The sequence below is a fragment of the Spinacia oleracea genome, chromosome 2 (genome assembly GCF_020520425.1).
Source record: "Spinacia oleracea cultivar Varoflay chromosome 2, BTI_SOV_V1, whole genome shotgun sequence".
NCBI lineage: Eukaryota > Viridiplantae > Streptophyta > Magnoliopsida > Caryophyllales > Amaranthaceae > Spinacia > Spinacia oleracea.
In genome coordinates, this window is record NC_079488.1 from 8,421,182 (window position 1) to 8,446,210 (window position 25,029).

Here is a 25,029-nt window from a genome sequence, read left to right on the forward strand (position 1 = left end):
TCTGTACAAAATAGTTAGTTCTACTATGTTCAATGTATACGAAATAGTTAATTCTCTTATGTCAAATCTGTACAAAATAGAAGTGTGTATTTCATACAAATTGCACGAAAACACTCGAAAAAATAGGGAAAAAAACGAAAATTACCTCTCTTAAAAGAAAAAAAAAATCGTCCACTTCAATCCAAATATGTATTCTAATTTTGTTAGGTACATGTTACACTAAAAAAAATCAAGTTTATGTGAACCAAAAAAACATGAAAAAAGGTTGAGAGAAAATAATAAAAGGTGGGGGTTAAGAATGAAAAAAATGAAAGCAAAAGGGTTGCGTCAAGTAAAATCAAGTTGCGTTTAGCACCCCCCTTTAAAACTACGTCTAGAGTGCAAGATAGATACAATTGCTTGTTAGCAAAAGCTTATATGCCTCTTATTCACAAATACTTCCTCGGTTCTTATTTACATGACATAATTGAGTTTTGGACACTATTCACACAAGGTCTTTTGACTTCCTTTTGTGATTTATACTTAAAAAAAACATAGTCGTGTGAGGTCTTATTAGATTTGTCTCAATGGACAATCTTGAAAGAAAGAAATGTTTGAAATCACAAAAGGAAGCAAAAAAAAAATATTTGTCTTAAAAAAATTATTCATAATTAGAGATAATAATGTTTGAAATCGTGCATTGGCAAATGCGCCTAAATAATTGTGTCGTTTTAAAAAAAAACAGAGGAAATATTATTATGTCAACCAAAAAGGCAAAAGGTTGAGTATTAAAAAGACAACTAATCGCATGATTCAAACCCAAATCAAACCACAAATACTCAAAAAAAAAAAAAGAAACGCAAATAGGGCGTAATTAAGAGTTTAAATACTTCATTTCTAGAATGTTACTCCCTACACAGGCCCTCCTAAAGTAAAAAACTCTCCCTCGAAAGATAGGGTTGCCGCTTTCTCGAAAGATAGACAAACCTCCGTCGCCTTGGACGCTACACCTTCAGCGATGGCCGACGACCTTGCACTCAAATGTTCCTTGCTACAAATTGATGATGATGAAGGTGGGACTATTGACCTAAGGGAGATTGAATGTTCGGAAACGGATGGTAAACTGGACCTTTTACTGGTAGGGAGATTGCTCACAGAACGTCCGTACAATTTGGACGCTTTCAAGCGTACAATGATGAAGGTTTGGGCCCCTGCAAACAGCATGGTGATTAGGGTTATTGGACCAAATCTTTTTGCTTTTCAATTCTTCCATTGGAGGGATAAGGAGAAAGTTTTGAACGGCCGCCCGTGGTGCTGGGAGAACAATCTGGTGGTTATTAAGGAGGTTGTGGGAGATGAGCAACCAGAGAATGTCATGTTGGACCGGTCTCCGTTTTGGGTACGTGTTTGCAAATTGCCATTCGATCAATTGCAGATCCAACGAGTACGTTAAAGCTTTAACGGCAGGTTTGGGCGAATTTCTTGACATAGTAGAAGACGTGTTAGGGCTTGAGCGATATAGAAGAATTAAAATCATGATTGACATTACCAAGCCTATTCGGCGGAACCAGAAGATGACAGACAGAAGTGGGAAGGAAGTGAAGGTGGAATTCAAGTATGAGAGACTACCTTATTTTTGCCTGGCGTGTGGGATAATCAGGCATTCAGAAAGAGATTGTTTGAACGTCTCTGAGGAAGACAAGAAAAAGGAGTTAGGCTGGAGTTTGAGTTTGAGAGAAACACCAAGGAAGGGGTATTCGAAGGATATTGAGGAGATCACTCTTATCACAAAGAGCAGACGCCAACTGTTTGTGACGAAGGAACACGAAGCTCCTAGGTCAATAACAACAGTAGTGATTCCCAAAGAGGTGGAGGAGGGGGTGAAAGGGAGTTTGGTTGAAGAGATACAAGAGATTGGCATTATGGGAGAAGGCAAACTGGTGGTTGGGAAGGAGGGACTGGGCATGGTTAGTTTGGTGAGTACCAGAGCCAATAGGGAGGTTGAAGGAGAGAAAGTGACAGGAGTGACAGTGGAGAACCCAGGTAACGTTGGAGGTGAGATCATCAGTGTGGGTGAGGGTGGAAGAGAAGACGTGGTCTAACAAGACTATTTGAACATCGAACCGCTGACTTTTGCGCTGGGTAACTCGAAGAAACCATCTAATGGGAAGCAGTGGAAGAGGGTACAAAGGGAGAGGAAATGATTACCTAGTGGGAGTGCAGCTACCAGCTCCCAGAAACGGAAGTCAGTTGTGGTGGGTATGGACATAGATGAGGCAGGGGACAATGCGGAGAAACGAAGTAAAAGCAGTACTCACGCAGGTCTCGAAGCCCTAGTTTTGGCGGAGGTTGGTGTTGACCAACCCCGGTGCCCACAATGAATCTACTATGTTGGAACTGCCGAGGGATGGGTAACCCTTGGTCAGTTTGTCGACTCCGTAGATGGAGCATCGCTGTTACCCCCGACATTGTGTTTTTGTCGGAAACAAAAGTCAGTAAGGAGAAAGTGGAAGGTATTAAGGAGCGCATTGGTTTCTCGAACGCGTTTGGTGTGGCTAGTAGGGGTAAATCTGGAGGGCTATGTGTCTTCTGGAATGAGGAGAAGGTGGATTTCAACTTAGTATCGTACTCTCAGAACCATATATGTGGAGATGTAGGGATTGATGGAGTGTAACAGTGGCGTTTTGTGGGCATTTACGGGCGGCCAGACTCTACCAATAAGCACCGTACTTGGACTCTCATTCGACATCTCTGTGAGGGGGTCACCATTCCTATTTTGTTTGGGGGGGGGGGACTTTAATGAATTATTGACCTATGATGAGAAGGAGGGAGGGGTGGATATCACTAGGCGAGAAATACCTCATTTCAGAGAGGTCGTGGATGATTGGGCTAAGGGATGATTGGGCTAAGGGATTTGGGGTATGAGGGTCAGTGGTGGACGTGGGAGCGTGGAAAAAAATGCAGCAACGTAACTTGTGTTAGAGAACGGGATCGTTATTTAGCTTCACCATCATGGCTTGGTGCGTTCCCGCGAGCTTCTGTGGAACATCTCCTCCGCTACAAGTCTGACCATACTCCAATTGTGGTCAGGACTAGTTGTAAGCCTAGAAGGAGACGGAAGGGTAAGAAGGAGTTCAAGTTTGAGACGGCTTGGCTACTAGATGACTCATGTGAAAAGGTTGTTAAGGAGGCTTGGGAAGGATCAGCAGGAAGGAGAATGGAGGGAAGAATTGCAGTGGTCGCAGGAGATTTGGTGGGATGGAGTGCGGATAAATATGACAAATTAGGGAAAAAGACCAAAGCCACAGAAGAGGCTCTTAAGATTGCCCAACAACGGCGTATATCTCAAGAGAGCTGCGACGAATGCTTAGCCTTAGAAAAGATCTTGGACGATCTGCATTGTAAGCATGAAGCCTATTGGTATTTGCGGTCCAGAGTCGCGGAGGTTCGGGATGGCGACAAAAACACCAGCTATTTTCATCATAAGGCGTCACAACGTAAATCACGTAACACTATTAAAGGCCTTTTTGATGAGGACAAGAAATGGCAGACGGAGGATGAAGATTTAGAGGTAATAATTACAAAATATTATGAAAACTTATTTACTTCAAATGCTCCTTCCAGTAATGATTTTCAAGGTGTAATGCAACATATTAATCATATTGTCACCAATGAAATGAATGAAGCACTATTAAAGCCGTATACAAAGGATGAAATTTTCTTGGCCTTAAAACAAATGCATCCTTGTAAAGCTCCGGGCCCCGATGGTATGCATGCGATTTTTTACCTAAGGTTCTGGCACATAGTAGGTGATGATGTAGCAGTTTTTGTTAGAAATATTCTCCACGACTCAAATTTCCCGAGTCAGGTGAATAAAACTAATATTGTTTTGATCCCGAAAGTCAATAATCCTACTAATGTGGCCGAATTTTGACATATTGCTCTATGTAATGTTTTATACAAGCTTGTTGCTAAGGGTCTTGTTATGCGGTTGAAATCTGTACTACCGGACATCGTGACAGAGAACCAGAGTGCCTTTGTGCCTGGCCGGTTGATCACAGACAACGGTCTTATTGCTATGGAAGTGTTCCATTCTATGAAAAAGAGAAAACGGAGCAGGAAAGGTGTGATAGCTATGAAACTGGATATGAGTAAGGCGTACGATAGAGTCGAATGGGGCTTTCTAAGGAAATTGTTACTCACCATGGGGTTTGATGGCCGTTGGGTGAATCTGATCATGAACTGTGTTACATCGGTCTCTTATTCTTTTATTATAAATGGTGGTGTTTGTGGTCTGGTTGCCCCGGGAAGGGGGTTACGGCAAGGGGAACCCCTCTCTCCGTACTTATTTATTCTGGTGGAAGACGCTTTGTCACGTATGCTTCAAAATAAAGTACAAGAGAGGTTACTACTGAAGGAAATAATGCCCTTGGTCCAAGTATGCATTCAATGTTAAGTCTAATAAATGCGGTTCAGTATTAATTAACAAGTTAATAATTCAGTGAGATCAAGTGAGCTGAATGCCTAGCTAGAGGCCGCTTCAGTTCAAGTGGAATTAATGATATTAATCCACAGCTTACTCTTGACTGAACCCGTAGGGTCACACAAATAGTACGTAAACGGATCAAGTATTTAATGGCATTAAATACTCCATCTATGGATATTCGGAATCGACGGATCTTGGTTTCAGTGGGAGCTGAGATCGTCACAGGCAAGAAATGAATACTCCGGAAACGATGATATTGCCGGAAACGGAAATATGGATCGTATCGGAAATATAAATATTATCCAAGTCGTAGATGTTGCCGGAAACGGAAACATGGTACGTATCGGGAAATATTATCGGAAATAGAAATATTGCCGGAATCGGAAATATTGCCGGAAACGGAAATATTGTCTGAATCGGAAATATTATCGGAATCGGAAAATAATTCCGGAAACGGAAATATTAAATATTTGTTCGAAACGGAAATTAATTCCGGAATCGAAAATGTTAAATATTGTTCGTATCGGAAAAGAATTCCGGAAATGGAAAATTAATCGGAAGCGCGTCGTACGAATTAGCATCGGACGAGCTTGCTAGACGAAAGGCCCAGCACGAAGCCAGGCCCACGTCCAGCAAGGGAAACGCGCGCCACAACACGCCAGCCCAAGGCTGCGCCAGGCCCACCGCAAGGCAGGCCCAGCGCGCGCCCAAGGCTGCGGCAGTCGTGGGCTGCGATGCTTGGGCTGTGCGCGCCCGCGCATGGCGCCCCTCGTGGGCTGCTGTGCGTGCGTGGGTGTTTGTGTTCGCATACGAAACCTAAAACGTACAGGATTCGTTTAATGATTAAATTCCTAATTCTATTTGATAAATTAATTAAATAAGAGTTTCATTAGGATTCTAATTTAATTAATTCGTATCCTAATAGGATTCCAATTCTCTTTCCATACCCCTATAAATATGTGGCCTGGGTTCACAATTTATAACAAGTTTTTCAAGTATTCAAAGTGAGTTTTTGAGAGAAAAATTCAGACACATTCCTTGCTCAAAAGTGCCGAAATTTTTAGTACCTTAAAGGCGATTCTAGTTGGTCAATCTTAAGGCGGATCCGGACGTGCTGTGGACTATCTACGGAGGGACGACACTTGGAGTCCTAAAGACTTGTTCTTGTTCGGTTCGGGCGCAGCTAGGGAAGGCACGCAACAAAGAGTATGCATCTAAATTATGCTATATGATTATGTGTAAATAATATGTATTCCTGGCTAAATGGTTTTTCCGCATGATTTATGAATTGTCATATGTATCATAACCTAACAGTGGTATCACGAGCCTCTTATTATTTTCATAATCTAAATTGCATGAACATGGTTAAATATTACAAATTTGCAAGAATTAAAAGGGGTGATTAATTTTCGTAATTGTTAATTAATTGCAAATTGCGTTTATTTAATTATACGTACGCAGTTTTTCGGCAGTTTCTTCGTTACTCATCCAAATCAAGTGATTTTTGTGTCAATTCCGCATGTAAAAGGCATTCTAAAATTTTAAATTTTTATGACCTAGGCTTGAATCCATGTTAATCGGAAATCAATTGAATAATAAATTTTCGATTTTTCGCCCTAAAATTATGAAATTAATATTATTTATTAATTTGTCATTAATTTTAAATATAAATTTTTAAATTTTATGCGATTCGTTCATATAACTTGCACGCACAAAGCAATGGACGCTACGTGTCACCCTTAAAGGGGTGTTGTATAGTGCGGGCATGCGACGACGAGCAAGGGAGCTCGTCGCCCATGCGGCACGAATGCAATGAGCAAGGGCATGGTGCACGAGCACAAGGCAGCAGCCCTGCCTTGTGTCGTGGGCTACGAGCAATGGACGAATGGGCATGGGCGAAGGCAAGGCACGGCAGTCGCGTGTGGGCAGCAAGCGAGCTGCGCCACAACGCGCACTGCCTCGCGCGCAGCGAGCGCAAGCTCGCGTGCCACGAGTGCTGCGCCCAGCGTTGATGCCGCGCGCAGCGAGCGCTGGCTCGCATCCAGCGAGCGCGCACAGCGAGCGATGGCTCGCGTGCATCGAGCGCTGGAGCGCGCGCAGCGAGCGCTGGCGAGCACGCACAGCGAGCGATGGCTCGCGTGCATCGAGCGCTGGCGCGCGCGCAGCGAGCACCAACTCGTGCGATGACTTGCGAATGGTAGAAGCAGCAGCTATGCGACGAGCGCATGGGCTGCGCGCACATGGCCAGCGATGGCTGTGTGCGTGTGGCCCATGGGCGTGCGATGCGTAGGGTGTTTGCGTTGCGATTAGATCGTTTTGAATGTTTAATTTGAAATTTTCAGTTTACGTAATTTTAATTAATTTTAAAATTAATAATTTAAATTATTTTCTTGGATTTTAATTTTGAATATTGTAATTATAATAAATTTTATTTATTCTAATTATTTTACTAAAATTAAAATCATGAATTAATTTAAATACGACTGAAATTAAATTAAACTTTTTGGATTCAATTATAAATTTATATGAGCTTTAAATTTTGATTAAGTTTGTATGTTTCCGGTAAGACTAGAAATACATTTTTATGTTTAAAATTAGTAAAGCATATGAATTTATTGGTTTGAGTGGGAGCCCTTTTTAGTCATAAACTCTTGATTAGGTCTACAAATCCTTAAGGTTAAAACAACTTGATTAGAATTAATAAGGACTGAATAATTGGTAGATTATTGGTGCCCTTGATTAATTGCTGCAAATGTTTACGTGATGCATAATGTGTTTTATTAACCAGCTATGTGGGCCATTCATGATAATGAATGGGTGAATGGTATATATTGTATATGTACTGTTTTGCAGGTTATGAAGTGACTAGTATGGCCCAAATAGGATAGAAAATATGGTCTGCGTACCATTAATTTGAATGTAATTGGTCTAAAGTACCAAAGTTGTTTTTCAATTCAAATATGGTCTGCGTACCATCAAATAGTTGTAATTAGTTTTAATTATAGCTTATCCTATTTGAAGAAAATGGTGCCTCCCACGGAGATTTTCAAGACGAACTTTGAAGTTAAAGCTTCAAGATGAAGTCGGGCCATACTAGATCACATTTATCTTATGCATGTTTTAAGTTATTTATTGCTTTTAAATATGTCTTAAAATGCATGAGATCAAAAGCTTGATTATGTTGCATGATTAAGGATTTTAGTTCACTTAAAATCTAACCAACATAGTAAGAGCCTTAAGTTCCAAACTTAAAAATTGAGTTAAAAGGTGCCATGCCAAAATATACACTTGCTTGGATATCCTTTACATCAATCTAGTAATAGTTTTCGCTCAGCGAGGTGTTACTTATTGGTCCTAAAGGGGCAAGGTACACAAATAATTGTGAGTACATGTTAGTTTTGGTGAAACTCAACGATATAAGTAAGGAGTCCTTTTATGTCGTGGCAAAATCGATAGGTTTACCTAATAAGTTCTTAGACGTACCTATCAACCAAGAGTAGTTTCTAGACTATTAGCAAAAGGCTTTTGCTTACCTAAGATGTTTTAGGATTAAGTCGACAAACTGTGCTTAGTTCTTCAATGATTTTAGGATCTTGGAATCATTTTATTCACACCTGCCGGAACACATAACTTGAATAAAATGCTTAATAAACATTGAATTATGCATGTATGCTAGAATTTAAGTTTATTAAGAGAAACTGTGAATGGTTATTTATTTGTTTATTCTTTTCAATTGTAGTTTTTAATATGGCAAACAACAATTCATTCAACATTCGATCAATTCTCGAAAAGGAGAAGTTGAACGGGAAAAACTTCCTTGACTGGCAAAGGAACTTGCAAATAGTTCTTATGCAGGAAGAAAAGGAGTATGTCCTAGAAGAGGCGATGCCCGAAGCCGCAGGCGACGGGGTCACTCAGGCAGCCCTCAATCGTTGGATTGATGCCAACAAGGATGTGAAATGTCTAATGCTCGCCACCATGAGTGCGGATCTGCAGAAAACGTTCATCAACTCAGATGCTTTCACAATCATCAGTGAGTTGAAGAACATGTTCCAAGATCTGGCTCGAGTCGAAAGATTCGAGACTCATAGGCAAATTCTTGAGACCAAGCTTAAGAAAGGCGAGCCCGTAAGTCCACATGTTCTCAAAATGATTGGACTCATTGAGAATATGAGTCGGCTGGATCAGCAATTTTCTCAGGAAATGGCTATAGACACCATCCTCCATTCTCTTCATAGCGGGTATGATCAGTTCAAACTGAACTACAGTATGAATAGTCTGGACAAAACGCTCATTGAGCTTCACTGTATGCTGAAGACCGCTGAAAAGACGCTCAAAAGTGATAAGCAGGATGTGCTTATGGTGCGTGGGGGCAAGTTCAAGAAATCTGGAAAGAAGAGGAATGCTAAGAAAGGTGGCAACAAGGCCAGCCCAACTAAGCAAACTGGCGCCAAATCTGTAAAGAGGAAGGTCAGTCAACCCACTTCTGAATCCGAATGCTTCTACTGCAAGAAGAAGGGGCATTGGAAGAGAGATTGCTTGAAGCTAAAGGAAGATCAGAAGAACGGAACAGTCGTTCCATCTTCAGGTATTTTCGTTATAGACTGTATACTTGCTAATTCAACTTCTTGGGTATTAGATACAGGTTGTGGCTCACACTTATGTTCCAATCCACAGGGACTAAGAAGAAGTAGAAAGTTAAGCAAGGGTGAAGTCGACCTACGAGTGGGAAATGGAGCACGGATTGCTGCATTAGCTGTAGGAACTTACTATTTGTCGTTGCCCTCCGGGCTAGTTTTGGAACTGGAAGAATGTTTCCATGTTCCAAGTCTTACTAAAAACATCATTTCAGTTTCTTGCTTAGATGCTAAGGGATTTTCTTTTTTAATAAAAGACAATAGTTGTTCGTTTTATTTTAAAGAGATGTTTTATGGATCTGCTAGATTAGTCAATGGACTTTATTTATTAGATCACGACAAACAAGTATATAACATAAATACCAAAAAGGCCAAAAAGGATGATTCAGATCTCACCTATCTGTGGCATTGTCGATTAGGCCATATAAACTTGAAACGCTTAGAAAGACTTCAAAAGGAAGGAATTCTAGAACCATTTGACTTAGAGGATTATGGTAAATGCGAATCATGTTTACTTGGCAAAATGACAAAGCAACCTTTCTCTAAAGTTGGAGAAAGAGCAAATGAACTATTGGGTTTAATCCATACAGATGTATGTGGACCAATGAGTACAAATGCTAGAGGTGGTTTCAGCTACTTTATCACTTTCACTGATGACTTCAGTAGATATGGTTATGTCTACCTAATGAAGCATAAGTCTGAATCCTTTGACAAATTCAAGGAATTTCAGAGTGAAGTAGAGAATCAATTAGGCAAGAAGATTAAGGCACTGCGGTCTGATAGAGGCGGTGAATATCTGAGCTATGAATTTGATGACCATCTGAAAGAATGTGGAATTCTATCAGAATTGACTCCTCCTGGAACACCACAATGGAACGGTGTGTCAGAACGGAGGAACAGAACCTTGCTAGACATGGTCAGGTCAATGATGGGTCAGGCCAAACTTCCATTAGAATTTTGGGGACATGCATTAAATACAGCTGCACTCACTATAAATAGAGCTCCGTCTAAAGCTGTCGAAAAGACTCCATACGAATTATGGTTTGGAAAGCCTCCAAATGTGTCTTTTCTTAAGATTTGGGGATGTGAAGTATACGTCAAACGATTAATTTCAGACAAACTTCATCCAAAATCTGACAAATGTATCCTTGTGGGCTATCCAAAGGAAACAAAGGGGTATTACTTCTACAATACATCTGAGAACAAGGTGTTTGTTGCTCGAGATGATGTCTTTTTGGAGAAAGATCACATTTCCAAAATGACAAGTGGGAGAAAAGTAGACCTCGAAGAAATTCGAGTCGAACAACAAACTCTAGAGAATGCTCAAGATGACATTCAGGATGAAACTCAGAGATCTTTAGAAGAATCTGGTGAGAATCATGGTCAATCTAGAAATGTTACCCCGCGTAGATCGCAAAGATATAGATCTCAACCGGAAAGGTACTTAGGTATTTTGACGAACGAGAGCTATGACGTTCTATTACTTGAAAGTGATGAACCTGCGACTTACAAACAAGCTATGACGAGCCCTAGCTCCAAGCAATGGCAAGAAGCCATGCAATCTGAATTAGACTCCATGTCTGAAAACCAAGTATGGGATTTGGTCGATTTGCCAGATGGCTACCAAGCCATTGGAAGCAAATGGGTTTTCAAACTGAAAAAGGACAAGGATGGGAAACTTGAAGTTTTCAAAGCTAGATTGGTTGCAAAAGGTTACAGGCAAGTCCACGGTGTGGATTACGATGAAACCTTTTCACCAGTTGCAATGCTAAAGTCTATTCGGATAATGTTAGCAATCGCTGCATATTACGATTACGAAATATGGCAGATGGATGTCAAAACTGCTTTCTTAAACGGCGTTTTAACAGAAACTGTGTTTATGACACAGCCTGAAGGTTTTGAGGATCCAAAGAATGCTAAAAGGTATGCAAGCTAAAGAAGTCAATCTACGGATTGAAGCAGGCATCCAGGAGCTGGAATATACGTTTTGATGAAGCAGTCAGTGACTTTGGTTTCATCAAGAACGCAGACGAATCTTGTGTATACAAGAAGGTCAGTGGGAGCAAAATTGCTTTCCTAGTATTATATGTCGACGACATATTACTTATCGGAAATGACATTCCTATGTTGAACTCTGTCAAGATTTGGCTTGGGAAATGTTTTTCGATGAAGGATCTAGGAGAAGCACAGTACATATTGGGCATCAAGATTTACAGAGATAGATCTAAAAGGATGATTGGACTTAGTCAAAACACTTATATCAATAAGGTGCTTGATAGGTTCAAGATGGCGGACTCCAAGCGAGGCTACCTACCCATGTCTCATGGAATGACTCTAAGCAAGACTCAGTGCCCAAAAACACTTGATGAGCGTAGACGAATGAATGGGATTCCATATGCATCATTGATTGGTTCAATAATGTATGCTATGATATGTACACGCCCGGATGTTGCGTACGCACTCAGTGCTACGAGCAGATACCAGTCAGACCCAGGAGAGGCGCATTGGACTGCTGCCAAGAACATTCTGAAGTACCTAAAAAGGCACAAAGATGACTTCCTGGTCTATGGTGGAGATGATGAATTAATTGTTAAAGGATATACGGACGCAAGTTTCCAAACCGACAAAGATGATTTCAGATCACAGTCTGGGTTTGTCTTCTGCCTCAACGGAGGAGCAGTAAGCTGGAAAAGTGCTAAGCAAAGCACCATTGCGGATTCTACAACTGAAGCGGAGTACATTGCTGCACATGAAGCAGCAAAGGAAGCTATATGGCTAAGGAAGTTCATAGGTGAACTTGGTGTAGTCCCCTCCATTAAAGGACCAATAGCCCTGTATTGTGACAATAACGGAGCTATTGCACAGGCAAAAGAGCCTAGACACCACCAGAGAGTCAAGCATGTACTTCGTAGATTTCACCTTCTACGAGAGTTCGTTGAAAGAAAAGAAGTCGAGATAAGCAAAATTGGAACTGATGACAACATATCAGATCCATTAACTAAACCTCTGCCGCAAGCAAAGCACAACTCGCACACTGCAGCTATGGGAATCAAGCATATTGGAGAATGGCTTTGATGTCTCTATTTAATGTTTTAAAGTTTTAGAGTTTAAATCTTTGTAAAACATTATTGGTTAATCATTCACAATAAATGAAAAGAATTCATTTTTCCATTTAATTTGTGGTTTATTAAATGATGAGTCCCTTCAATTTGACGATATATTCAAGATAGACTGTCAGGACCAGTCCTGTGACTAAGAAATGTCTATCAAGTGAACTTGAATGTCAAAGGTTGAAAATGGTCCCTAGTCGGAGTTTTCTATAAAATTGGACGCATAGAAAACGTTAGACGATTAGAATGCAAGATGACTAGTAGTTCTGTTTCTTGAACTATGTGGACATGGCAATGTCATAATCATTTGCATAGATACTTACTTTGGGAAGACTAGTATCGGACAAGACCTATGAAACTTTATTGTAAGAGATGAAAATCTGTCATAAGTAAATTTCATTAAAATTATTAGACACTAAATCCTCAATACCTGAGTGATTTGAGATTACTTGTTTGAGAACTGGTTGCTTTGACGTTGACCAACCGTCGCACCGTAAAAGGAGGCTATAAAGGCAACGCTCAGGTAATCACCTATCAAACGAAGTCTAATCTCAAGATCGCAAGATTGGGATTGTCCTCCCATAAATCGGGATGAGATGCTTAAAAGTTGTACAAGGCCACTCGGAGAGCTAGAAACTGTGAAATGCATGGCCGTGCTCGGATGAATCATAGGCTATGATTATCTGTTTATTTGATCAGTTGAACTCTGAAACCGAGAAACACCTCTGGACATAATAAGGATGACAACTCTTACCTTATGTTCAAGAGCAAGCATCGAGCGACAAAGGAATTAGGAAATGCACACTTGTCCCTAAGGACAAGTGGGAGACTGAAGGAAATAATGCCCTTGGTCCAAGTATGCATTCAATGTTAAGTCTAATAAATTCGGTTCAGTATTAATTAACAAGTTAATAATTCAGTGAGATCAAGTGAGCTGAATATCTAGCTAGAGGCCGCTTCAGTTCAAGTGGAATTAATGATATTAATCCACAGCTTACTCTTGACTGAACCCGTAGGGTCACACAAATAGTACGTAAACGGATCAAGTATTTAATGGCATTAAATACTCCATCTATGGATATTCGGAATCGACGGATCTTGGTTTCAGTGGGAGCTGAGATCGTCACAGGCAAGAAATGAATACTCCGGAAACGATGATATTGCCGGAAACGGAAATATGGATCGTATCGGAAATATAAATATTATCCAAGTCGTAGATGTTGCCGGAAACGGAAACATGGTACGTATCGGGAAATATTATCGGAAATAGAAATATTGCCGGAATCGGAAATATTGCCGGAAACGGAAATATTGTCTGAATCGAAAATATTATCGGAATCGGAAAATAATTCCGGAAACGGAAATATTAAATATTTGTTCGAAACGGAAATTAATTCCAGAATCGGAAATATTAAATATTGTTCGTATCGGAAAAGAATTCCGGAATCGGAAAATTAATCGGAAGCGCGTCGTACGAATTAGCATCGGACGAGCTTGCTAGACGAAAGGCCCAGCACGAAGCCAGGCCCACGTCCAGCAAGGGAAACGCGCGCCACAACACGCCAGCCCAAGGCTGCGCCAGGCCCACCGCAAGGCAGGCCCAGCGCGCGCCCAAGGCTGCGGCAGTCGTGGGCTGCGATGCTCGGGCTGTGCGCGCGCGCGCATGGCGCCCCTCGTGGGCTGCTGTGCGTGGGTGGGTGTTTGTGTTCGCATACGAAACCTAAAACGTACATGATTCGTTTAATGATTAAATTCCTAATTCTATTTTATAAATTAATTAAATAAGAGTTTCATTAGGATTCTAATTTAATTAATTCGTATCCTAATAGGATTCCAATTCTCTTTCCATACCCCTATAAATATGTGGCCTGGGTTCACAATTTATAACAAGTTTTTCAAGTATTCAAAGTGAGTTTTTGAGAGAAAAATTCAGACACATTCCTTGCTCAAAAGTGCCGAAATTTTTAGTACCTTAAGGGCGATTCTAGTTGGTCAATCTTAAGGCGGATCCGGACGTGCTGTGGACTATCTACGGAGGGACGACACTTGGAGTCCTAAAGACTTGTTCTTGTTCGGTTCGGGCGCAGCTAGGGAAGGCACGCAACAAAGAGTATGCATCTAAATTATGCTATATGATTATGTGTAAATAATATGTATTCCTGGCTAAATGGTTTTTCCGCATGATTTATGAATTGTCATATGTATCATAACCTAACAACTACATGGGGCTAACACATCTTTTGATCGCAGATGACAGTTTAATTTTTACTAGAGCTAACAGACATGAATGCTCACAGATAGTTGATATTCTCAACAAATACGAAGCAACATCCGGGCAGAAAATTAATTATGAAAAGTCTGAGGTGTCTTTTAGTAGAGGGGTTAATACTGAGTGAAGAGAAGATTTGAAGAGACTTTTGAACATGAGACAAGTGGGTAGACACGAGAAGTACCTAGGGATTCCCACAGTAGCAGGTCGATCGAAGAAGGCGGTTTTTGGAGCCATTTTAGACAGAGTTTGGAAGAAGCTGCAAGGGTGGAAGGAGAAGTTTCTTTCAAGGGCGGGGAAGGAGGTTCTACTGAAATCAGTCATACAAAACATACAGTCGGAGATGGCCCGATTCTTTTGGGGCCAAAAAGACAATAAACGGAAGGTACATTGGCGGAGTTGGAGTGCTATGTGTGAACCAAAATGCTTCGCGGGTATGGGTTTCAAGGATTTGACGATGTTTAATGATGCGCTCCTTGGGAGACAATCTTGGCGGCTCGTGGAAGGAGCAAACTCACTGCTCAGTAAGGTAATGTCGGCAATACTATCACAATAGCTCATTTCTGGAGTCGTCCTTGGGGTACAACTGTAATACCTTGTATTTTTATAATATTTATAAATATATTTTATTATATTTATGAAGCATTTTACGATTTTTAGAATTTATTTCGCATTTAAATATTATTTAAATGTATTTTAATTAATTAGAATATTTATTGTTTTAATTAATTACGAAACGAATTTAATTTTTGAGTCGGGAAATTTAATGGGTCGCAAGTAATTTTGAAAGGTTTGGGTTTTAAATGAAAAGTCCAACTCGTTTTATTAAACGAGCCCAATCAAAAGAATTAATTCAAAGCTCTAAGCTAGCCCAGTCATTTAATTCCCTAAGCCCAATACTAATTTCCTAAGCCTAGCCCATTAGAAATTTGGCAGCCTATAAATAGGACTCCCCTCATTAAATGATCCCCCTTATTTTGCCTAAACCCTTTTTCCTCTCTTGCTTTCCCCTCACTCTTCCTCTCTCCTCCTTGCTCGTCCGGCCCTCGTCCCGCACACGAGGGCCCGCTGCTACTCGTGCCCCTTGCACGACACATCACCCCTTCCCCCTTGTGCGCGTGTTGTTGTTGTGTGGTGCTTCCTTGCCCAGCCGCACGCCCACACTCCCTCTCTCTCGCCCTCACGCCCACACTCCCTCACTCTCTTCGCCCGCGCCCAGCGCGCTGCCCCTTCTCTCGCCCAGCGCTGCTGCGCCCCCCCCTGCTGTCCGTTCCTCTTCGTAACTGCACACACACGCCCACGAGTGGTGCGTTGTGTGTTGACGTTGTTACTTGTTCGTTCGTTGTTCAATCTTTTTCGCCCAATCACATTAATTCGTGGTTTTTCAGTGATATAGGCCGGATTGGTATAATTCTCTTCTTCCTTACCTATTCTATTTCAATTCCGTATTTTAAATTATATTATTATTATTGTTTTGAATAATTAAAATGCTGGGAATCGGTTATGAACACCGTACTTTGAGGATTTATATGTTGTGATTCATGAGGCTTGTTTTAATTATTAAAGCATGAATTTTCAGATTCGTTTATTTAATAAAGAATTGATTTTTATGATGTGAAATTGGTTTTATTGGGAATTTCAAGTTAGGGTTTTGACCTAGACCTAATGAGTCAATTGATTAGCATAATTAGGTGATGAATTTAATTATGATAATCAATTATATTTTCAGATTTATAGAAAGGTCTAAAGTGTTGATTTTTTATTGATTTTAAGGGTGGAAAAAGTATGTTTTCATACTAGGGATTAGTTTTGCAAATTGAGACGATTATTTTATTAAAGAACGATTGAATTCTAAAGTTTAAACAAGGTTTAATATTTTATAAAGTTGTTGGAGATTTAATGAACATGGAAATAATTTAAGTTTCATTATTTTGATGATAGGAGGTGATTTCTAAGTGAGTGCTCGTTATTGCAAAGTGGCCCCTGCACTTAGGTATTCAAGGTACGTACAAGTCTAGGGCGACCACACTATTTGTCAAGGACATTACATGATTGTTGTTGATGTGAATTATATTATGTGGATTCATATTTGTTTTGGTGAACGATCATGTGGATTATTATATTGGCATTATTGAATTAGTGGTCGAACAAGCATGTTGGGATTGTTATGAGTATGAATTTCATTGTCAATCATGTTGTTCAATATTTATGCATGTATGGTTTGGTTTCACATGCAAGGGATGAATCCTTTATTGTTATGCTATTGTACGGGATGTCTAGCATACTTTTGAGCCAATTATTCGTACCACGTTGTACTATTTATTTTACCACATGTGAAGGGTTAGCTCATGTAAGCCACCGCACATGTAGGGTTCAGTTGGGAATATTGTGTATGAAATGAATTAGGATTTGTCGTGCAAGGGCACAACCCTCATGTTAATAGGCATGATGTGGAATCTCACCTTTTGTGAGAAGGAACCTGGTAGTAATTTCACAGTGTCTTGCTTTGTTGATCACAAGTCCAAAAGCATTAAAATAAGATTGTTTTGGTTGTTGTTTATTAATTGTATGGGTGTATGTTTGTTGAGTCTTGAGTTCGCCTTTAATAAAATATTAATAAACGTAAAGTGCAACCGGAAAAAGCTTCAAAACTCTTGGAACGTATATACCTTGAGTATGAACAATGGGGGGAGTCTTGCCGGAAAGCTCGTTCTCCTACTAATGATACAAGACTTTGTTTCATTTAAATTATGCGCTGGAATTCCGTCGGTATGGCCCGACACTCGGTGGTCCGATATTTATTATTTATTATGGTGTTTGGTTGGCTCCCAACACCCTTCCTTTTATGGAATATTCTTTTGGCCCGTTCGAAGCTTATTCTAATTAAATTGTGAGTCAAGAGTCGAGTCGAGTCAAGTGTCGAGTCTTGTATTCATGATTTACTTGTTATTTATTAAATGGCTTTTGCATGTTGATTAGTACTTAGTGAGTGACGCATGTTTATAGTTTTGTTTCACTCTATTCTTGTAAGTACTCAGCTTTTTGCTGACTACGTGCTTTGGGTCTTTTGGTCATGGCCTTCGCCTTAATGACCATATGATGATCCATCATTTGCACTTGCATTGTTGGGGAGTAGAATAATATAGCAGGTTGGTAGATCGAAGTACGATCGAAATCATGTGGCTTGGGATGATTGAGAGAGTTGCATGTTTTTCGTACTTTAAAACTATTTCATCTATACTTTAATTATGTTTTGAATTCGTTGAACTTTTAATACTTTGGTTTTTGGCCATTATGGTTCCAATTTGTAGGAGGCCTCAATAATTTATTATTTATGTTTTTGAAAAGTTAGTTGGCATTAAATTCCGCTGCGTAATTCTGGTAATAGCCTTAACCGTTATCACGGTTGCGGTAATACTTTAGTAATTCCTTTATTTTAAGTTGAAAAATGGTTTTATAAAAGCAAGGAATTATTAGGGTGTTACAACAACGCAAGCTATTCATGGCGGAGCATCTGGAGTTCGAAGGCCTTGGTGAAGGAGGGGGCAATATGGCGGGTGGGAGTGGGCTCGGAGATAGGTATTTGGAGAGACCCATGGGTTGCGGATACGGAAGGGAGATACATCACGAGCGAGGAGGTTGAAGGCTTGACGAAAGTGAGCGATCTAATTAAATTTTGAGACGATGGATTGGGATTTTGATGTGATTTCAGGTAACTTTAATCAAAGAGACCAACACTGCATCCTCTCAATACCATTGAGTTGGAGAAGCCCCAAGGACATCCTTACTTGGGCTTACTCTAACGATGGGAAATACTCGACCAAGACCGCATACATGCTCGGCGTCGAGGCTCAAGTGTCTTCAAAGAGGCTGTTTTGTAGTAGTGATGGATGACTTTCATGAAACTTGGGTTGAAATTTGGGGTATGGAGGTATCGCCAAAGGTACCACACTTTTTATGGAGAATGTGCAATGGAACCCTTCCAACTCGTGCGCTACTCCGGTCAAGGCATATGCTGGATGATTCGAACTGCCCATGGGGCTGTGGCGCGAGTGAGACAACAGCGCATGCGCTACTTGAGTGCCCTCAAGTGCAGGAGCTGTGGCAAGATGTGGGATGTGGCGAGCTTGTACGTGCAGCAGGAGGGGTGCTCCTCTTGGAATGGGTAGTAAGCTGGAAGGAGGTAACGCTTAACCTTAAACATCGAGCAGCATATATGGCGTGGTGTGTGTGGATAGATCGCAACAAGAAGGTCTATGAGGACAAGATGAATCCTAATACAATGTTAGTGGCACGAGTGGAAATGCTAGTGGAGGAGTTCGGAAAATATAGTGCGAGTATCTATGGCAAGCCGAAAGCACGGAAAGGCTCAAGTCCTAAAATTTGGAGGGCACCAGCACATGGAGTGATAAAAATCAATGCAGATGCGTCATTAGCAGATGAAGGTTGGATTGGGATGGGTATGGTGGCCAGAAATCACGAAGGTAGGGTGTTGTTTGCAGCTTGTAGGAGAGTTCGAGCAACTTGGCCCGTGGAGATTGTTGAAGGTAAAGTCTTAGCAATGGCTATTAAGCTAGGCAAGCGGTACGGCTACAAAAACATTATCTTAGAGTCTGACAGTCAAGTGGTAATCTCACGCCTTTCGAAAGTAGCCGTCTATCACTCTGATCTAGATTCCGTGCTTGAAGATATTTTGTCTCTTAGTAGCTTTTTCGATTCAATTAGTTGGTCTCACGTTAAAAGGGATGGCAATACTGTAGCCCATCACCTTGCTAAGCTAGTGCCTTTTGGTATTGAACAAGTATGGGAGAATCATTGCCCAACGGAGATTTCCCCGTATGTACTAATGGACACTTTGTCCCTTGATTAATACACTAGCTTATCTTTCCCCTCAAAAAACAGAGTTTAAATTGTACTTCGTATTATTGATCCGAATGAGCCACTGTCTATCGTATTAGTTGGGTGCTTCATTGGCTCATTGCAACTTCATAGTGATTTAAAATTATAAATACAATGTGAGTATACGTCTAAAGTTTAAACTTCATTCCTTTTTGGTACAGGCTATAGGACATACTTTTATTGGTTAAATATTGGTGTTAGTGTCCAAAATTTAAAATAAGTGAGCTTAAAAAACTAGTTCATCCTTAATGGATAACTATTCGATAATTTTCATGAACTAGCTTTGAATTTTCTCTTTCTTTCTAAATCCCCACTTTTGGGAAATCATATATTTTTTTTACTTTCTCTTATTTCCCTTCTAAATTCTTTTTACCAAACAAAAGTGGGTAAAAAGGAATTTTTGTTAGAAATGACTTTTTATAAGGTTGTTGTGTGGTAGAGGACCTTATATAAGAAAAGTGACGTTTTGGGACCTTGAACTTTTTTTTTGTTGACTAGGACCTCTTGCCGGTTTATTGGAGTTGACCCAATTTTCAGGCATTGATTTGGACACGTAGCACCCGGAAACCAACACGTGACATGTTAATGGTTTTAAAATTGGAAAAAAAATCTCAATTCGGCTGCGTTTGTGTGTACTGTTGCCGGGTAGGGATTCAATTGTTGTGGCGGTGCAGTGCTGTTGGTTGTGGTGGTTCAGTGTTGTTGCGGGTGTTGTTGAGGCGAGGTTCTGAGGCATTTTGTTTCGGTGCGTGGGGTACTGTAGCGTTGGGCATTTCTCAAATAGTTCGTAGATGGTAGCAATTTCAGTAGCGGTGCATTTCGTAGGGGCCCCAACATTGGATTTTGCGGTGTTCGAAGTGTTTTTGCAGTGTGTTAGGTGGTTCGGTGTGTTTGTTCAGCATCCCATAATTGGTTTTTGTTGGAGTTGCAGTGTGTTTGCAGGTGTGGGGCAGTGTGCTTTAATTTTTAAGCGTAATTGTACCGTGGCATAGCATTATCCAGGGGTTGGCTGTGGAGTTTGCTGATCAGGTGTACGAAATTTGTGTTGGATACTTTTTCAATACTATAATGCCTACTACTGTGGTGCGTTTTCATTGTCCATTTGTGGGTCTTAATGGATGTTAAGATGGCGGGGGGAATGGGCTTACTAGGAGCTCTTTGATCACTCATCTTCGTGATCGTCATTGTGGGGCGGATGCTCAGGTAGTCACACGGCACTCTCTAACTATTGACTTGGCTATTTTTACTGAAGCTGAGTTGACCTTCCGCCGTATGGGGATTTGTCTTTGTGGGATTGTTTAAAGACGCATTCCATTCGCTCTAAATGTCGCCAGGGTTACGTTCTGGTTTTGTGGCCATTGTGGGACGATACTGCAATGCGTGAACAGGAATGTGGTTTTACCGTCACTCTCCTTGACAGATTGCTTTCTAAGCGACTTTGCACTGTTAAATCCATCCCTCCTAAATGTCGTTTGGGTTTTTCCCGGGTTTTGAAAGGCGCGCTTGATAGGGTTATTTGCAAGCTTGAGGAAATCTCATGTTGGGTTAATCTTCTCGTGTTGCCGCTATGTATCCTTAAGACCTTCAGTCCGAGGAGTAATCGAGAGTGCTCATCTGCCGTTAGGCGGCAACGGCAGGAAGAGAGCATTGCTAATGTTATTCGTACTTGGAGTGAGCTGGGTGGTAGTATGCTTCTTTTGCGGGAAGCTTTGGCAGCTGGATCCCCTACTTTGATGAATGTTGATGCGGATCTTGATTTGGCAAAGCGTAATATCAAGCAGTGTCGTAGGAAGATTTGTGATGGTCATTACACTACTGCAGCCTGGTTCTTTCTTCTTCTGGCGTTGCGCCTTATAATGAGGCCACTCTTGCTGATTTACAGTCAAAACACCCTTCTTTTCCAGCACCGTCCTTGCCTGATATTCCTGTTGATCACCATCATCTCATAGCTACTCCTGTTGTTGTTTTGGACTGGATTAGGAGTTTTCCACGTGGCACATCTTGTGGGAGGGACAATTTGCGAGCTCAGCACCTTATGGATTGCTTGAGTGGTGCTGTTGTGGCTGTTTCTGATGAGTTAGTTGACTCCATTTCGGGGGTGGTTAATCTCTTTTTAGCTGAAAAGTGTCCTATGGGTTTGGGTGAGTATATTGCTAGTGCTCCTGTCACACCTCTTGTCAAGCCCGGTGGTGGTATTCGTCCTAATGCCGTGGGTACTGTTTGGCGACGGCTGGTTTCGAAGGTTGGTGCTGTTATGGTTGGTCCGTCCTTGGGGAGTTATTTCGATGGTCTTCAATTTGGTGTCGGTGTATCTGCGGGTGGTGAGGCAATGCTTCAGGCTGTGAACCGGTTGATTGAAGATCGGGGTTTTGATGTGGGTCTTTCTATGTTGTTGGTGGATTTTCAAAATGCCTTTAATTTAGTTGATCGAGCGGCCATGTTACGTGAAGTTCGCCTTTATTGTCCGGGCATTTCGCGATGGGTTGAATTCTGCTATTCTACTCTAGCCAGATTGTATTATGGGGAGCACACATTATGGTCATCTCAGGGGGTGTAGCAGGGTGATCCTCTTGGTCCTCTGCTTTTTTCTTTGGTTTTACAACCCCTGTTTTGTAAAATCAGGGACGCTTTTGATGTATGTCTTCAGGCATGGTATTTGGATGGTGGCACCATCATTGGTGACACCTTAGTGGCGGGGAAGGTTCTGCAGCTGATTATGGAGGATGGACCTTGTCGCGGGTTACATCTTAACGTGGAGAAGACTGAGGTTTTCTGGCCTACAGAGGACCCTCGAAGCAGGCTCATGGGAGTCTTTCCCCCTGATATTGCTCGTCCGTTGCACGGTGTTAAGTTGCTTGGTGGTCCAACTAGTTCCAATTGAGTTTTTAGTGGTGAGCTTGTGATGAAAAGGGTGACCAAGACCATTGGGCTTATGGATAAGGTTGCTCAGCTTGAGGATCCTCAGTGTGAGCTATTGTTACTTAGGGCATGTACCGGAGTTTCTAAACGCTACTTTGCTTTGCGTACTTCTCTTCCTGGTATTTTTGAGGCGGCTCAGCGCTCTTTCGATGAGGCTCTTCGATCTTCCTTGGAGCGTATTGTTACTAGTCCGGGGCCTGGATTTGGTGATTGGAAGTGGCGACTTGCCACCACTACTACAAAAAATAGCTAAGTAACCACAAATAAGAAATCATTTAAGACACTTTTTAGGTCTCTTATATATAGAAACCATACAATTTTGAAACATGGTTTCTTAGAAAATTAATAAGATACCAAATGTTAAAGAAATATGGTTTCTTAGGTACACATAAACATTTTTTGAATAATTGAATAAAACATGAGGGACAAAGAAACCGCATCTAAATAAAAAGTGGTCTCCCTTTTATTATGTACGTAACTTTTGTGAAATTGTTTAAATGATCCAACATATAAATAAAAAAATTTATTAAAAATTGAGAAAAAAAAACAAAAACGAAAATATTCTTTTAAAGTGTGGTGGAATTGATAACTAGGGCTTTAAGCCTCTATTCTATCTTTCTCTCACTCCCCTCAAAAAAAAAAAATCTTTCTGATCTCACTCTCTACTCCTCCTCGCCGCCTCTATGGCTCTGTTGCTTCACAATGGCGAAACAGGTATTTTCAACCTTATTTCTTCGATATACTTCGTATTTATTTATTTTCGATCTCAATTTATTTCAACAATGGCGGAACAAGTACTCCTCATCTTCTCAAAAATTCGGATCTCAATTTGTTTGGTTGATCGGACCGTTTTCGGATGAAGAACGAATATCTCTCAAAAATTCTCCAAATTTTCTTCCGTTTATCTTCTTCATCTTCTCCTTAAATCTGGGACTGAAATTTCATCTGGGCATATATAATTCAATCCCAGATAAACCCAAAACTTCAAATTTACTAACTTTTTGGGTTTCATTTTCACTTTTGTATGTTTTATTTTTATTTATTTCAGCGATTCTGAGTTCGCATTATGAATGTTTTGGTTAATTTGACATTTTTTTAGTGTTTTATTTCTATATGAATGGTGTTATGAGATCTGAAACATTGAGATTTTTGTTTTGTTTTCTGAAGCGTTTTGCAGAAGAAAAGGAAGCCCGGTTACTTCAAGTGAATTTTTCTTCGGTATGAAGAAGAGGCCTATCCTTGTTGTTCAATATTCTACGGTGCTAATGTGAGTGTGGTTGTCGATAAGCAAGACTCCAATAAACCTGGAACTGTTACCAAAACCCACATCACCGACTTCCGTTCTCACATAAAACGTGAATAGTCAAAGTTATAGGTGTTGATATTAAAAAGAAATTACTTGCAGGAAGTGATTCAGTGAAGTGAATCCGAGCAACAGATACGTGTTACGGGGAAGCAAAGCTTAGGAATTGACCAGACTCTTTTGATCCATTGGTGTGTCGAATCAGAGACTCTTTTGATCTATCTCTTCAGGCTTGGTACTTGGACGATGGCACTATCGTGGGTGACACTTTGGTGGTTGGAAAGGTCTTGGAGTTGATTTTGGAGGTGGGTCCTCATTTAGGTCTCCATGTTAATGTTGAGAAGACTGAGGTTTTCTGGCCTTCGGAGGACCCACGCAGTCGTCTAGAGGGTGTCTTTCCTACAGATATTGCTCGTCCTGCGCTTGGTGTTAAGTTGCTTGGTGGTCCAGTCAGTACGAATTCCTCTTTTTGTAAGGAGTTGGTTTCGCGACGTTTGTCGAAGACTGTTGTGTTGATGGATGCTGTAGCTAAGCTTAATGATCCCCAGTGTGAGTTGTTGCTTCTTCGTGCGTGCACTGGAGTTTCTAAACTCTACTTTGCTATGCGCACTTGTCCGCCTCATCTTTTTGAAGCGGCACCATTATCTTTTGATGTGGCTCTTCGGGCTTCTTTAGAGCGTATCGTGACTGCTTCGGGACCTGGGTTCGGTGACTGGCAATGACGTCTTGCTACCTTGCCTTATTCTTATGGAGGATTGGGTGTTTATTCAGCTGGTGATGTTCGGCATTATGCTTTTCTTGCATCCCGTTTGCAGTCTTCTGGTTTGCAGGATACTCTTCTTCGGCTTTCAGGTGGTGATGGTCCGGGGTCGGCCTTTGATGATGATCTTGGTCTTTTCAATAGGACCGTGGAGACCGACCTTATGAGTAGCCCTAGTGAGTGTTAGGTTATGATACATATGACAATTCATAAATCATGCGGAAAAACCATTTAGCCAGGAATACATATTATTTACACATAATCATATAGCATAGTTTAGATGCATACTCTTTGTTGCGTGCCTTCCCTAGCTGCGCCCGAACCGAACAAGAACAAGTCTTTAGGACTCCAAGTGTCGTCCCTCCGTAGATAGTCCACAGCACGTCCGGATCCGCCTTAAGATTGACCAACTAGAATCGCCCTTAAGGTACTAAAGATTTTCGGCAGTTATAGTCAAGAAATGTGTCTGAATTTTCTCTCAAAAACTCACTTTGAATACTTGAATGATCTCTGAAATATGTGACCCTAGGCACTTATTTATAGAGTTATGGAAAGGGTTTTGGAATCCTATTAGGATACTAATTTATTTAATTATAACCCTACTAGGACTCTAATTAAATAATCATTATCTAATAGTTTTAGGATTTAATCACACTTTGAATCCTGA

The 25,029-nt window shown here is 40.9% G+C and overlaps 1 protein-coding gene across 1 annotated transcript; it reads left to right on the forward strand.

The window, feature by feature from the left end:
* The first annotated feature begins 18,367 nt into the window (after positions 1-18,367).
* On the forward strand, positions 18,368-19,351 carry LOC110805699 (uncharacterized). Its single transcript, XM_022011324.2, has one exon. The coding sequence runs from the start codon at positions 18,368-18,370 to the stop codon at positions 19,349-19,351; it is 984 nt and encodes a 327-aa protein (XP_021867016.2).
* The last annotated feature ends 5,678 nt before the right edge of the window (positions 19,352-25,029 follow it).

Excerpts from the sequence above, each read along its gene's own strand:
- LOC110805699 (XM_022011324.2), top strand. The coding sequence starts at position 18,368 with ATGGATGACTTTCATGAAACTTGGGTTGAAATTTGGGGTATGGAGGTA.